The 13,076-nt window shown below is 43.7% G+C and overlaps 1 protein-coding gene across 1 annotated transcript in view; it reads right to left on the reverse strand.

Moving 5' to 3' along the window:
* Positions 1-13,076, reverse strand: part of fmnl2a (formin-like 2a) — a 73,296-nt gene that overhangs the window by 14,507 nt on the left and 45,713 nt on the right. Inside the window, 9 exon segments of the mRNA XM_080784980.1 lie at positions 2-123; positions 762-1,086; positions 1,911-2,012; positions 3,128-3,277; positions 3,516-3,626; positions 4,727-4,801; positions 6,075-6,168; positions 6,995-7,071; positions 8,337-8,445. Coding sequence (XP_080641106.1) covers positions 2-123; positions 762-1,086; positions 1,911-2,012; positions 3,128-3,277; positions 3,516-3,626; positions 4,727-4,801; positions 6,075-6,168; positions 6,995-7,071; positions 8,337-8,445 — 1,165 coding nt within the window.

Genomic DNA, 13,076 nt, shown 5'->3' on the forward strand with positions numbered 1-13,076 from the left:
GCATGGGCGGGGGAGGGGGAGGCGGCGGGGGGGCTGAAGTAGCAGGGCCTGGGGGAGGAGGAGGGGGAGGAGGAGGAGGAGGAGGTGGGAGCTCCACCATGGAAGACGAAGGTCCATTTGCCACTGGAGGGTGAAGAGGAGAGGGAGAGAAATGAGCGATCGAGTCGACATGAAATAGGAGAAAACAAATATCAAGGATAAAAATAAACACACATATTTATCAATGAATGTCCAAAACTTCCCAGAATATTTAACCCAATTTCCAGGCCTATAATAGCAATAATGAGTCTCTTACTCATTATGTGCAATGCCCAAAGACAGGCAGTGTAGCAAAGATAATTCATAGAATATAGAACGTTATAATTCCATTCAAAAGTGTGTGCCAAATCTAGATCACGCTGCAGCACGTTGTGAGCTTGTAGATCTGTTCTTTTTGTCAAGTCAGGTACACATTAGGCTGCAATCACGTAGCCTATTCGGCGATTATTACTAAAATAAATCAATAGCCAAAAACAATGCATAACCAAATATTTTACTCAAGGACCTTTGATTAATTTCAGGACCCTTGATAAATTCAAAAACCTATTCCAGGAAGGTAAAATGTTTTTTTTCTAATTTCAAAACATTTCCAGGAATTGCATGACCGTAACATAAACCTTAAATTCTATGATCATTTCAACTAGCTCACTGACTGACTCGTATATACAAATCCATCATTTATACGTATGAATGAACTAAGCTCAAGCCAACACTGAACCTACCGATGCCGTTCATTGGGGGTGGTGGGGGTGGAGGTGGTGGAGGGCCGGGCATGCCCGGGACCCCTCCCACGTGGTTAGGTGCGTAGTTACCCCCTGGCACGCCGCCAGGCACGCCCACCATACCAGGCACCATGGTGGCACCGGAGGGCGGCGAGGCCAGGATGGAGATGTCGCCGTCGCCCTTCTTGTGGATCCTGATGGTGCCCTGCCTCTCCAGCTCGTGGATCTTTTTCTCCAGGTTGCTCTGCCGCTGGATAGTATCGTCCTTCTCCTTCACCATCTGCCGCAACGTGTGTACCTGCGTGCTGGCGTCCTTGTACACGTCCTGTTTGGGGGCGAGAGGCACACGACAGGAAAATTATGAGTTTTATGAAACGTTTTGTAAAAAGAACTAGAAGGAAGCCGGGTCAAGTGCTAAAATACCAGCTCTGCAATCTCACAATGCATGCAGCATGATGCATTGTATGAGCTTATAGATTGGCGATGAGATTTCCTGGTGTTTAGCCGCTACCCTCACACACTCAGCCATCAGTGGCATTGTTTACAGCACACTCGGCCATGAGTGGCATTGTTTATAGTAAAATTGTGAACCTGACCTTCAAAACATATACTGTCAATCAGGTTGTTATAATGGCTGACCATAGACCATATGGACACTCCAGGCTTGCCCACGACGTGCATCATGGGAAAGACTGAATGTCTGCCAATATGGGTTGTATCATAAATACTGACATTTCTACAGACTATGACCACCATCAACCAATTAATTTGAACTGAAATGCACATCAAAACCATGATTTTGTAGTTCCCTTTAAGGTCAGATATGTACATACTGTTTTACGACAGTATGTATGTATAATGGATGCACACTTTCCACAGAGCAATGTATGGTAAATACAGTACAGGTATTTACTTTATTGCTGTTGTATGTTTTAACTACCATTTAAAACGGTATGGAAATATAGGCTTAAAATAGTAAACTACAAAATATGTGTTTATTAGCTAAATAATTACTTTCTTACTGCGTAGAAATGGCGTTCTCTCCCAGCTTTATTGTAGATTCTACTGTTCTAGCTGTCAAGTGTGGGTTGCATTAATTATAGGCTAATGAGAATCTAAGTTATGAATGAATGAACTAATGAATCTGACCCTGATGGATTCTAGATCCTTGTTCCTTTGCATCAACTGCTTCTCCAGCTCCACGATCTTGGACATGGCCTCATTCTCCATGTCTTGCAGCTTCTCCGTCATCTGGAAACCAACAACAGGCAGCGGAAAGGCAAAAGTCATACAGAGATATTGACTCCATCACTGCAAACATGCCAGTTAAAACAAGAAGGAAAGATTTGGGCCATGGCAGCAACCAGGTTGGAGATGTTGGGACTGGGAACTGCGCTGGTTCACATCCCAGGGAAATGCTGGGCTTCCAACAGGAAACCCAGCTGTACCCGCTCCCTTGACAAGAGCAAGGTACTTGACCCTCAGCTGTTGTAGTGTGGACTGTGGCCCCCAAGGTGTATATAGTCACTATGCTCCCTATGCACTCACTATATGCTCACTATACAGGTATACTCACTATGCACTCACTATGCTCACTATAAGCTCACCATAATGAATTGCATTTTTATAGCACTTTTCCAAGTGCTCAAAGCACTTTACAATTCATTCATACATTGGGAGGTGAAGCGGCGAACAGTCGACGCCAGCGTCCTCACTTCCCACATTCACACACCAATGGTGGCAAGCTCACACCGACCAACTCATTGGAGGCAATGTAGGGTTCAGAACTTCAGTGTCTTGCTCAAGGACACTTCGACATGTGGACAGGAGGAGCCGGGATTCGAAACGCCAACCCAGGGATCATTGGACGACCTGCTCTACCTCCTGAGCCACAGCTGCCCTACTATGCTCACTCTGTACTCACTATGTCTATAAGCCATGCTAAATTGATTCGATTAATCGATTACTAAATTAGTTGACAATAATCGATTCAATTACAATTAATCAATTAATCGTTCCAGCGATTAGGGTGTGGGCAACAAGACGTTGAGAGCAGGTGGGTGAGTGAGTGGGTGCGTGAGTGAGAGAGAGAGAGAGAGAGAGAGAGAGAGAGAGAGAGAGAGAGAGAGAGAGAGAGAGCGAGAGAGAGAGAGAGAGAGAGAGAGAGAGAGAGCGAGAGAGAGAGAGAGAGAGAGAGAGAGAGAGCGAGAGAGAGAGAGAGATAGATAGATAGAAACAGGCTTAAACTGAGGATCACAAGATAACGAGCTAGTGTGACACAGCTTTAATCAGACTGTGTTGACAACGTTGCATTAACGTGCCATTCTGGACAGGGAATAGATAGGAAGTGTTCAAATGAAACGTACATGTGACATGTTCTCCTCCAGTTCTTCCACCCTTTCCAGGGCTGCGTTCTTGGTCTCGGCGTCTTCCAGGAGGGCTCCCACATCAAACACGTTATCCAGGTAGGCCTGGATCTGAACCTGCAGCTTGTCGCTCTCCGTGTGTTTCAATTTCTGGAATATAAGAGTCAAATGAACAAACACGCAAACGCATGCACAAGAAACTTCACAGAAGCACGTAAAAAGAGAGAGAGAGAGCTCGGCATTGATCGTGTTGCTGTGGTCGCAGTCACCGGGGAGCTGATGCTTCAACACTGAACTATCAAAGGGAGAATGGGGGGGGGGGGGGGGGGAGAGAGAGAAAGAGAGAGAGAGAGAGAGAGTGTTCTGGCGCATGCCGGCTTCTACTCACATCTAAGTACTCATCCAGACCCAGCTTGGTGAAGTCAAACTGTAGGTGAACTCTGAAGTTCATGTCCTCTACCGAGTGTACCACAATGTTGATGAACTGCATGCATGCCACCTGGGGAATCAGCCAGAAGTACATGAAGGGAAATAGATTGTCAAACAGCTCAAGTCACGTTACATGTATTTGTATTTTAACTGTATTGAAGTAAGCAATAGAGTACCGAATTCTGACGTCAAAATCGGTAGAGGGCGCCAAGTCCACGGGTTCATGTACTTTTTATTTGCATTGTAATCCCCATAGGGGGAATTTAGATCGCCTCATATAAGAACTGGGATTGAAAAATAAACAAATCATCCCAGCCGTTTCACTCATATGGATATGAAGAATATTATATACAAGATCCATGGAACGGCTCTATGTGGATCTCAGACATTATGTGGCCAGCCTGTGACATCGAATCAGTCATCTATGACGTAATACTTAATACCATCAATATTTCAGCATAAGAGCCCCTTTGATGTGAAATAAATGAGTGGAGGTACTTATGTGGCCTATTGACAGGGTGCACAAGACACACACACACACACACACACACACACACACACACACACACACACACGACTGCATGTAGGGATCTGCATAAGGAAATCAACAAATCAGCTAATTCCAATGACATTGGCCTTCTTCCATGGAGGCTGTATAAACAGATCAGGGGGATCTCTTCCTCTCCTAATATTCACTGGCAGCTTAATGAACTTCCTGTAAGAAGCTCAGAGTTGTCTCTGTGCAAGATGCCAACTCTGACATATCTGTTTGCTTTCGTGCTGCTGTCAAACGACTGGTGTCCTACCAAGGGCTTCAGAGCCCACTTGTGACTTGTCGCACACAAGGACTATTCAAACACAGCATCTGTTGGCCCTCTCTCACCAGCTAACTCACTCACACATGCACACGCACACAAATGGAGACACTTAGCCGGAGAGGCATATTGGGGGGAAATTATGTATAACTGGCACTCTTCTCACACAGCGTCTACCATTCATCTCTCCTATGGTAATTAGCAGTAAACAGTGCTGAAACAGACTCAGCTTGGCAAGAGTTCCTCACACAGGGCTGCAATGGTTCGATATGCTACGCTGAGGTTTGTGCTGTGTGACGTGGGAGTCTGCAGGGTTCGTGTAGCGATCGATAGCCATTAGCGTGCATGATTGTACCATAAAGTCGATGTTGTTGTCCTCATTCTTGAAAAACTCCATTAGCTTCTCAAACCGCTGCGTCTCCACACACACCTGCAAAGCAAAACATGCATCATTTACTTATCCACTGCTTCCATTGGTGTGAGAAGGAAGTCAAGAAACAGACTTTTATGCCATAAAATTGGTCAATATAATTATACAGCTAGCAACCCTGACCCCCAATCCTTCATTTTCCTTTTATATGAACGATGACGCAAGCTTCCTTAGCTAAAGCGATTCTAGATTTCCTCTTTCACTATTCCCTATACACAATGTCTCCAGACACCTCCCCCCTCTGGCACCACTGGCTTTAGAACTGGCATGGCCTATTTTCCCCTCCTGTCTGTGATTACTATACAGTTTCAGAGAGAGAGAGAGAGAGAAACAGACAGAGGAGAGAGATTGAGAATCATATCAAGCATAGAGACAGAGATGCTCTGCAGTTCAAACACTGCTCAGAGGCAATGCAGAAGAGACAGGAGGATGATTAAAGACTGAGGAGGAAGGAAGGGCTTCTATCCACAGACTTCTGTGTAATGCTTTGTGCCATAACCTGCAACCTGTCTCATTAGAGAGAGAGAGAGAGAGAGGGGGGGGGGGGGGGGAGAGAGAGAGAGAGAGAGAGAGAGAGAGAGAGAGAGAGAGAGAGAGAGATCTTCATTTTAATTAATATCAAGTGTTAATTAAAACATTAATTGTATTTAAACTGATTATATTTTGAAACAATGTGTCACAGTGATACTGTAGTGGTCCATTTCAGCCGTGTTGGAACCATGTTGGAACATTCCCTAAACCCTGTTCCACATGCCAGTGCTGTTGAAGAGTAGCCCAATATTAAATATTTAATTCTGGGCTGTAAATATTGCATTAACTGCAGTCTGCCCGCCGTTTCCGAATCCAGCCTACAAATTGGACTGACGTTAGCGCCTACCGTCAGAAACTACCACTTCCTTCTACGGTAGCCAGAAATATCTTACACAGACAGGCAAAGGTCAGACAAGGCTGTCTATTACCCTTCTCTCTCCCTCTGTTATACAGACTTTGATGTGGTTGCCAAATCCGTTCAACATAACCGCCCTTCCCCCCCTCAGTACCGGTGAGGTGGACCGGGTCTCCTGCGCTACGCAGCCCAACCCGTGCCCCGTGAGGTACTGACAAAGCGCTGAATCGCATTCCTAGATGCTATCCACGCTTAGGAATGACGGATACGCCGGGTCTCGCGTCTGCCTGTGCTGCATTCCTCCTGCCTGAGTCACCGTTTGAAATTACACAGCTGAGATATAATAACACATATCCCCTCCGACTGCCTCGGACCCCACGTCCGTACCTCCTTAAAGTTGTCGAATGCAGAGAGAATAATTTCATGGCCGCCTCTCACGAGACAAACTGCCGCCAGCAACTCCAACACGAGAGCTTTGGTTCTGTGAAAATAAAACAGTGGGAATAAAAGCTTACGGTAGGAAATATGCCAATACTGCAACAATTTATGACATTTACAGTCCATACAACAATCTCTACATAGTCTACTTCTACTATGCACACCAATTATTGTGTTTAGAGCAATTATGTCCTTTAAATTTATAACATTTGAAACATTGACCAATGGCAAGAGCTTTAAAAAATGATGAAAATTGATGACAATGAACCTCGACAGAACTGTACTTACTTTCATAGCATTAAAGTTGTTTTATTACTTGTAGACTAACTGCGTATAAAAAAGTTTCATAATAGAACAGGCTGAGGAGGTTTCAAAACTCAATAGAGTTGTACCATAATCAAATCCAGTGTAACCAGGTATAAAGAATTAAACCCTTTCAGATGCGCGTACGTGCATGCGGCAACAGGGTGTGTCAGTGATGTGCATGTGTGTACACAGGACACCCTGTACCTTTCATGCAGGATTTCTCTGCCTGGATGAGATGTCATGTGACGTAACCATTTATGGAAAATACAGAAGCCTCAGGACCTCAATTACACATATTAACAAACAGTGTAAAATGGGTCCATCTGCTGCCTGTCACAGCCGTTATGGTGCCAGTGGTAACCCTGTCTTGCCTGTCAGGATAAATGGGCTCTGGGCAGCATTCGATGTCGGATAACTGCACCGTTCAAAAGAGCAGGTGCTTTGGGGCTGGCAATCAATAAGTAGTAGAGCAGTCACCACAGCCACTCTAAACTCTAGGGTTAGGGATGTCTTCTGTCATCTAAAAATAACTTCCTGTATTCAGACAACTATTAAAAACCTACCTGGGGTTCTTGTTGTTGAGACTTAGTGCAATTTCATTCACAGCGTGTGGGTGCGACATGACCATGTTGAAACCATACTGTAGCAGGACAAATAAATTGAGGAGGAGAGAGAGGGAAGTAAGTGAATTAACAGAGGAAAGAAGCAACAGCTATTTAATAAACAACTGAGCATCTTCTACATAAAAAAGTGGAAACCAGACAAACCAAGGAATTGCTTAGGTCTCAACAGAAGCCGAACAAATTGGATTTGGCCTGAGATAGATATATACTTCAGCCCACTGACTGACCGTCTCACACACACACACACACTCACATCATCATCATCATTCCATCAGATCGTGGATTTCACAATAAGACGTCAGACTTCCCGGCCCTTCATTGCCATCCCCAGTTCCTGCTTACTGATGCCTGTGTCCCTAGCGATGACATACTGTAAGGGAATGACAGTTTTCAACCTCTGGTCTGCTTTGAGGCAGGACTCCAGAGAAGGGAAGATATAACCTCATTGTCAGCTCTGTAGCAGTGGCCGGCAAACTGTGTTCTTATGGATCGGACTAGTGAAGAAACACGGGGAAGGTTGTCGTATATTAGATGGGTGGCTCTTCCAAGACAGATTTTGCACTCTCATGAGAAGGCGGGTGTAAGTGCCATCCAACTGTTTCTCTAGTTTCTTTGAAAGTGTCCATGTCTCGGAGCCATAGAGTAGAATCGGCTCAACGGTTGTCCTAAATATTTGTACTTTCAACATCTTACTAAGCTGGGATGACCAGATCTTATGCATGTCATTGCAGGCTGACCAGGCCATACCCTTCCTAAATTGAAAGTCCTTTTGGGAAGAAGATGTACAGTATATGAACCCAAATACTTGTAGTCATCAACCTGCTTCAAGGGAGTGTTGTTAAGTGTTTTTATAATGTGGTTATTGTTGGAGGTTATTGTTGGAGCAGGCCTCCAACTGTGTTGGTCTTTAGACCAACACAGTTGGAGGCCTGCTCAAGAGACTGAAGGACAGCCTGAGCGTATTCCAATGATTGACTGATAAGCGCGATGTCATCAGCGAAGTCAGTGTCGGTTAGGTATTTAGTAGGATGACGAGAGCTTCTCCTAGGGTGTAGTTGGTAGCCCTTATCATTGATAGCATCAACTGACATACAAAGAACATAATCAACAACAATAATAGAAACGAGGCAAGTGTGTCGCCTTGGAGAATGCCAGCAAGAATGGGGAATGATGGTGTTTCTCCGTCAGGGGTAAGGATGATCGCTGAGGTATTCGTTCACACTCACTCTCTCTCTCTCTCTCTCCCTCTCTCTGTTTGGGGAGGCCTACAGCATCTTCTCACCTGATAGTTCATGATGGCTCTGAGGCACATGATGCAGACGTGGACGTCGTCCTTCTTACACACCAGCCTGGAGTTCTTCAGCGTTCTCCGGCTGGGCAACGTGTTGCAGCTGAAACACAAGAGCAGATAGGGTAAACACACAACTAAGTGGAGGGAGATAGAATTAACTGTTGTTCTCCAACTTGAGGGTATGCAGTGCAGTGTGACCAGAAATAAATGCTCTAAGACCCGAGTGTTTCTGAATACATAAACAAATAAACAAACACAGACTAACACATGGCTTGGGTAAACACCACAAAAGCAGATGCCATTTGTAAGCTGCAGTCCCACATACGCGGAACTCCAGCCCCTCGTCTCCCGTCCAAAAGGCCATTAAATCTCCGTGCCACTTTACATTAACAGACACAAAGGCTGTATAATCTACAGCAGCACCAGGGACCACATGCCTGCCCCCTTTCAATTGTTTTAATTTAACCATTCCACACAAAGATATCACTTACAGCTAGTATAATAGCAGCATGGCATTTGCATGCAGGACAGTGATCTCTCCAGCATTGAGTGGACAAAAAGCGAGAGACTGGGCCTTTTTAACCCTCCCGGTGCAGCTCGCGCTAAGAGACTGGGCCTTTTGAACCCTCCCGGTGCAGCTCACGCTAAGAGACTGGGCCTTTTGAACCCTCCCGGTGCAGCTCGCGCTAAGAGCGGCAGAGCGCCAGTGCAGCAGCGGTGCTCACAATGATTAGAGCAGGCTGGCGCTGAACAGGGTTTATTTTGAGAGCCCTTTATCACGAGACGCTTCAACCAGACAGAGTTCTGGGAAATAAAACGCCTCTTTAGGCTACAGATAGACACACTGATTCATGTCAGTTCTCATGCCTTGGGGCGTGACTCTGACTTGAGTCACGCATGGGGAGGCGGGTGTGTGTGTGTGTGTGTGTGTGTGTGTGTGTGTGTGTGTGTGTGTGTGTAAAACTGTCTCCTGAATACAACCATAGCTTTTAAGAAAGAGGCAGACAAGGCTTAATATAAGAGGATGATTTAAGGTGGAAATGTGAGTGAGTGAGTGAGTGAGTGAGTGAGTGAGTGAGTGAGTGTGTGTGTGTGTGTGTGTGTGTGTGTGTGTGTCCGTGCATATCTGTCTGTAGAGTTGCCCGTGACCAGTCACCAGACAACTCTATTGACAGAATTGGAACGCTGCCAAGTGTGGTACGGCTAAAAAGAATACATCATCAAGGACCAGCTCTTGTTCTTCAGCATACAACTTAAGCTTTGGCACCAACTAAAAAGTAATCACTTGGAGGAAATTACTGTCTATGTTTCTAAATCGCTTGATTGGAATGATGCAACTGTGGGGAAATGAGAAAAGTTTGATCTCTAAAATACAAAATACCCCCAATTCTTGTTCTTGACACTGCAAGACCATAATAACCATAGCATCTATTGAGTAATACTACAAAAAAATCACATAACACATAATCACACAACAGAACTACAACTACAGGATAGACTAGAGAGGAGTAGTACTAGGTACGTGTTGGGGATAACTGCGACATTCTCTCATCTCTGTCAAACTTGCACGTATGTTAGGCGAACATCTCTGACCGGGCCAGCAGTCTGTGGGGATTGCATAATAATTCTAGTCAATGGGTCACCACTTTTGGTGTGACATGCGGCTGACTGTATTACTGGTCATGTTTATTAATAATTATCCCCCTTATTGCCCTTGACGGTATTGACGTGGTGAATTAATGAATCCCCCACTACCGTTGATGGTATTGACGTAATTGTTTTATTCCTTATAATCGGGGGGGTTTGTTTTAAATTATGTAGCAACTTTTAGCATTTGTGGCTAACGGCCGATGTTCTCCACCTAAACCGTCCGAAATCCTCGTGTGCACACTCGAGCACACAGTCTTTATGTGCATAGCTGCTCAAAATGCAGTTATGCTTGATTAGAGCTTAATTTGACTTTGATATGAAAATAAACGACGATTGCATAGCATCGGGGTGCAGAAAGATAGCGGATGTTGACATTCGTTGAACCGGAAATGATTGACTGTCAGATTCGGAATTCGGTCAAAATCGGCATAATGGTGAAGTTACCGCCACCATCAGGACTGGGTGTCTATACTATATGCTTGCCCCATTAAATTGAGGTATATTGTGTAGATCACGGCTTTTTCTATTGGCATTAAAATCATGAATTAAAAATATGAATAGTGCAGGTAGAAGGCACAATCCACTGTTAATTAGGGTGGCCATAAGGGGGTAAATTTGTAGCATGTGTGCGACATGGAAAGAGTTTGAAAGAAAAGTGAGAGGTTGTCTATATTAGTACGGTTGTTGAATATAGAGGGTATGCTCGTGGGTATGCTGCATCATCATCATACCCAGAAGTTATGCACAAACGCCTACAGAGTGGTAAAAGTAAAAACGACTTTCTGGCCTTGACAGCCCTTACACCCAAACAGAACAAATTTGATTGCATTAAACGACGTTAAACTCACTTTGCCACTCACTTTATGCATGCGCACATCCTCTATTCACACAACTTTTGGATTTATTGGTGAAAGGAGGTGAATGTCAATGCAAATTAGCCATGGTGAAGCCCTGCTTGGCTCTGCAACACTGGTGGTCACTCCGGTAGGCTGCACTCTTGATTTGATGTTTATACCAAACGAATGTAACGGAATACTTTTGAATGGCGGTATAATCCTGTAACGTAACAAGTCACTTTTAAAAGTAACATGACCCAACACTGGCAGGAACTAAGAACACAAAATACCCACTAAACTAGTTCACTTGAAGATAACACTACTAAACTTGAGGATGATAAGAGTTCACTTAGTGTTAACACTCGCTAACACCTAACAGCACTTGAGACATACCGTAGGATTTCAGAGCATCTTGGACAGGTCATTGTGCTTGGTGTCCTTTGAGGCAAGTTTAAAGATAAATAAGGCAATTGAATTCTTAATTTAATATACATAAAATGGAGCAATGATTCTATATGTAGGACAATGAATCAGATTGTGTTATTAACACCATTGTTAACAAACTGAAAGAGCAAGCGGCAAAATAAATGTATTTTTTACGAGGCGCTGCCTTAGGCGGAAAACTAGGCTAAATTCCGCACACTGGCAGTGAGGGAGCCACACAAGCACCACACAGGCAGGGAGGCAAGAAACAAAAGCAGAAGAAAACTCAATTTGCTCTTAAGGGAGGATAATTCAGTTTCAAGCACAGGAGGAGACTACAAATAACTACAAATAACTCAAATCCCTGACACAAAGAGTAGCACAAATTAGTTTGGCAGTGCCTGGGGGGGATGTGTGAGAGTGTCGGTCTGTAAAAACATGCACATGTACATCAGTGTATAGTGTGATTAAGGTGCACGGTAGGTGTCGCAGAAAGACAGCTAGGTGTGCTTGCGCCATAAAGCTAAGACCTGCCTGCAGCTGAAGATTGGAAGGCAGAACAGTGGAGGACTAAGGGAGAACACCAGAACAAAACACAGTCAGACTCACTATGCAGCCTCCATATATTGCAAATACAAGTTAAGATGAGGCAAAGGGAAAATGAATGACTAAACCGTTTCTAATTAAGTATTGCCTTCTGTATTGATCAGTCAGTAACTAAAAACATGTTGAAGTTATGGAAAGCTTGTCGGAAAAAGATTGATTAAAAACAATTACCGTATGTTCAATTGCAAAATAGCAAAAAACTCAACATGCATGCAACATGTAATATAAATTAAATTCATCTGGAGTTTTTATATTGGTTAGTTAATAGTACCCCTGCTGTCTCTAAAAAGTAAATCAATCGTTATTTTACTAGAATATATACACTAAGGCTAAACCCTATTTTTTTTAAATATCCTAATAAAGACTTGAATGTCCATTTATAAATTGTCTGAAAGCTTGAAAAATCCTGTTCAAATGATTCCCTTTACGATTACGTTCTAATTTACAATGACAGTGTATGTATTTAAAATTGTCCCTGCATAGTTAAGTTAACACTTAACATTACAGCAAATTAAATTAATATGGATTAATTCCCTCATGCAATGGGCAGTTTTAGGTAGACACATGCTGCATGGTGTCAATGGTATTCTTTGTGAACCATTCCTTAGCGCCAACCCGTTTAGACGGAAGGATTATAGCTTACAGACGTCCATGGAGAACTGCACCAGGACATCAATGGAATGACAAGAGGGGATTTAGGTTGTAGTCACAAGTAATACATAATTGGATGAGATTTTGTTCGAGAGTGAATATTAACATGAATTAACTGCTGCGTAATCCCATTGCACAGACTTGGGTATTAAGATGGTCACTGGCATTTAAAAAAGATTTTCTCCTCAGATCACGTGAACAGAAAACCAATCAATCATTGGGAAATATATGTCAATGTGTCAGCGTGCACACACATGCACGTGCGCACACACACGCAGGCACTTTAGAGGTTGGACCCTTGTAGATCGGCCATTTACTATTTTTGAAAATAGCTTAAGTGGTTGAAGATTTGTATGCCTTGTGACCACATAAAGAGCTTTTTCAGACATCACTTGAAACATGTGACCTCTCACAACAATCACCATTCAGTCACAAGGCCCAAAATATCTGAAACAATACTTTAGTAGAAGGGTTCGAAAGCCAGTTACACTTTAATCCAGTTCCGAGAAGGCAAATTATTCAAAAATGATTAAGCTCAGAGTCAAACAAATATCTTATTGAATCA

The sequence above is a fragment of the Protomyctophum bolini genome (assembly GCF_963924005.1).
Source record: "Protomyctophum bolini genome assembly, chromosome: 16".
In the NCBI taxonomy this organism is placed as follows: domain Eukaryota; kingdom Metazoa; phylum Chordata; class Actinopteri; order Myctophiformes; family Myctophidae; genus Protomyctophum; species Protomyctophum bolini.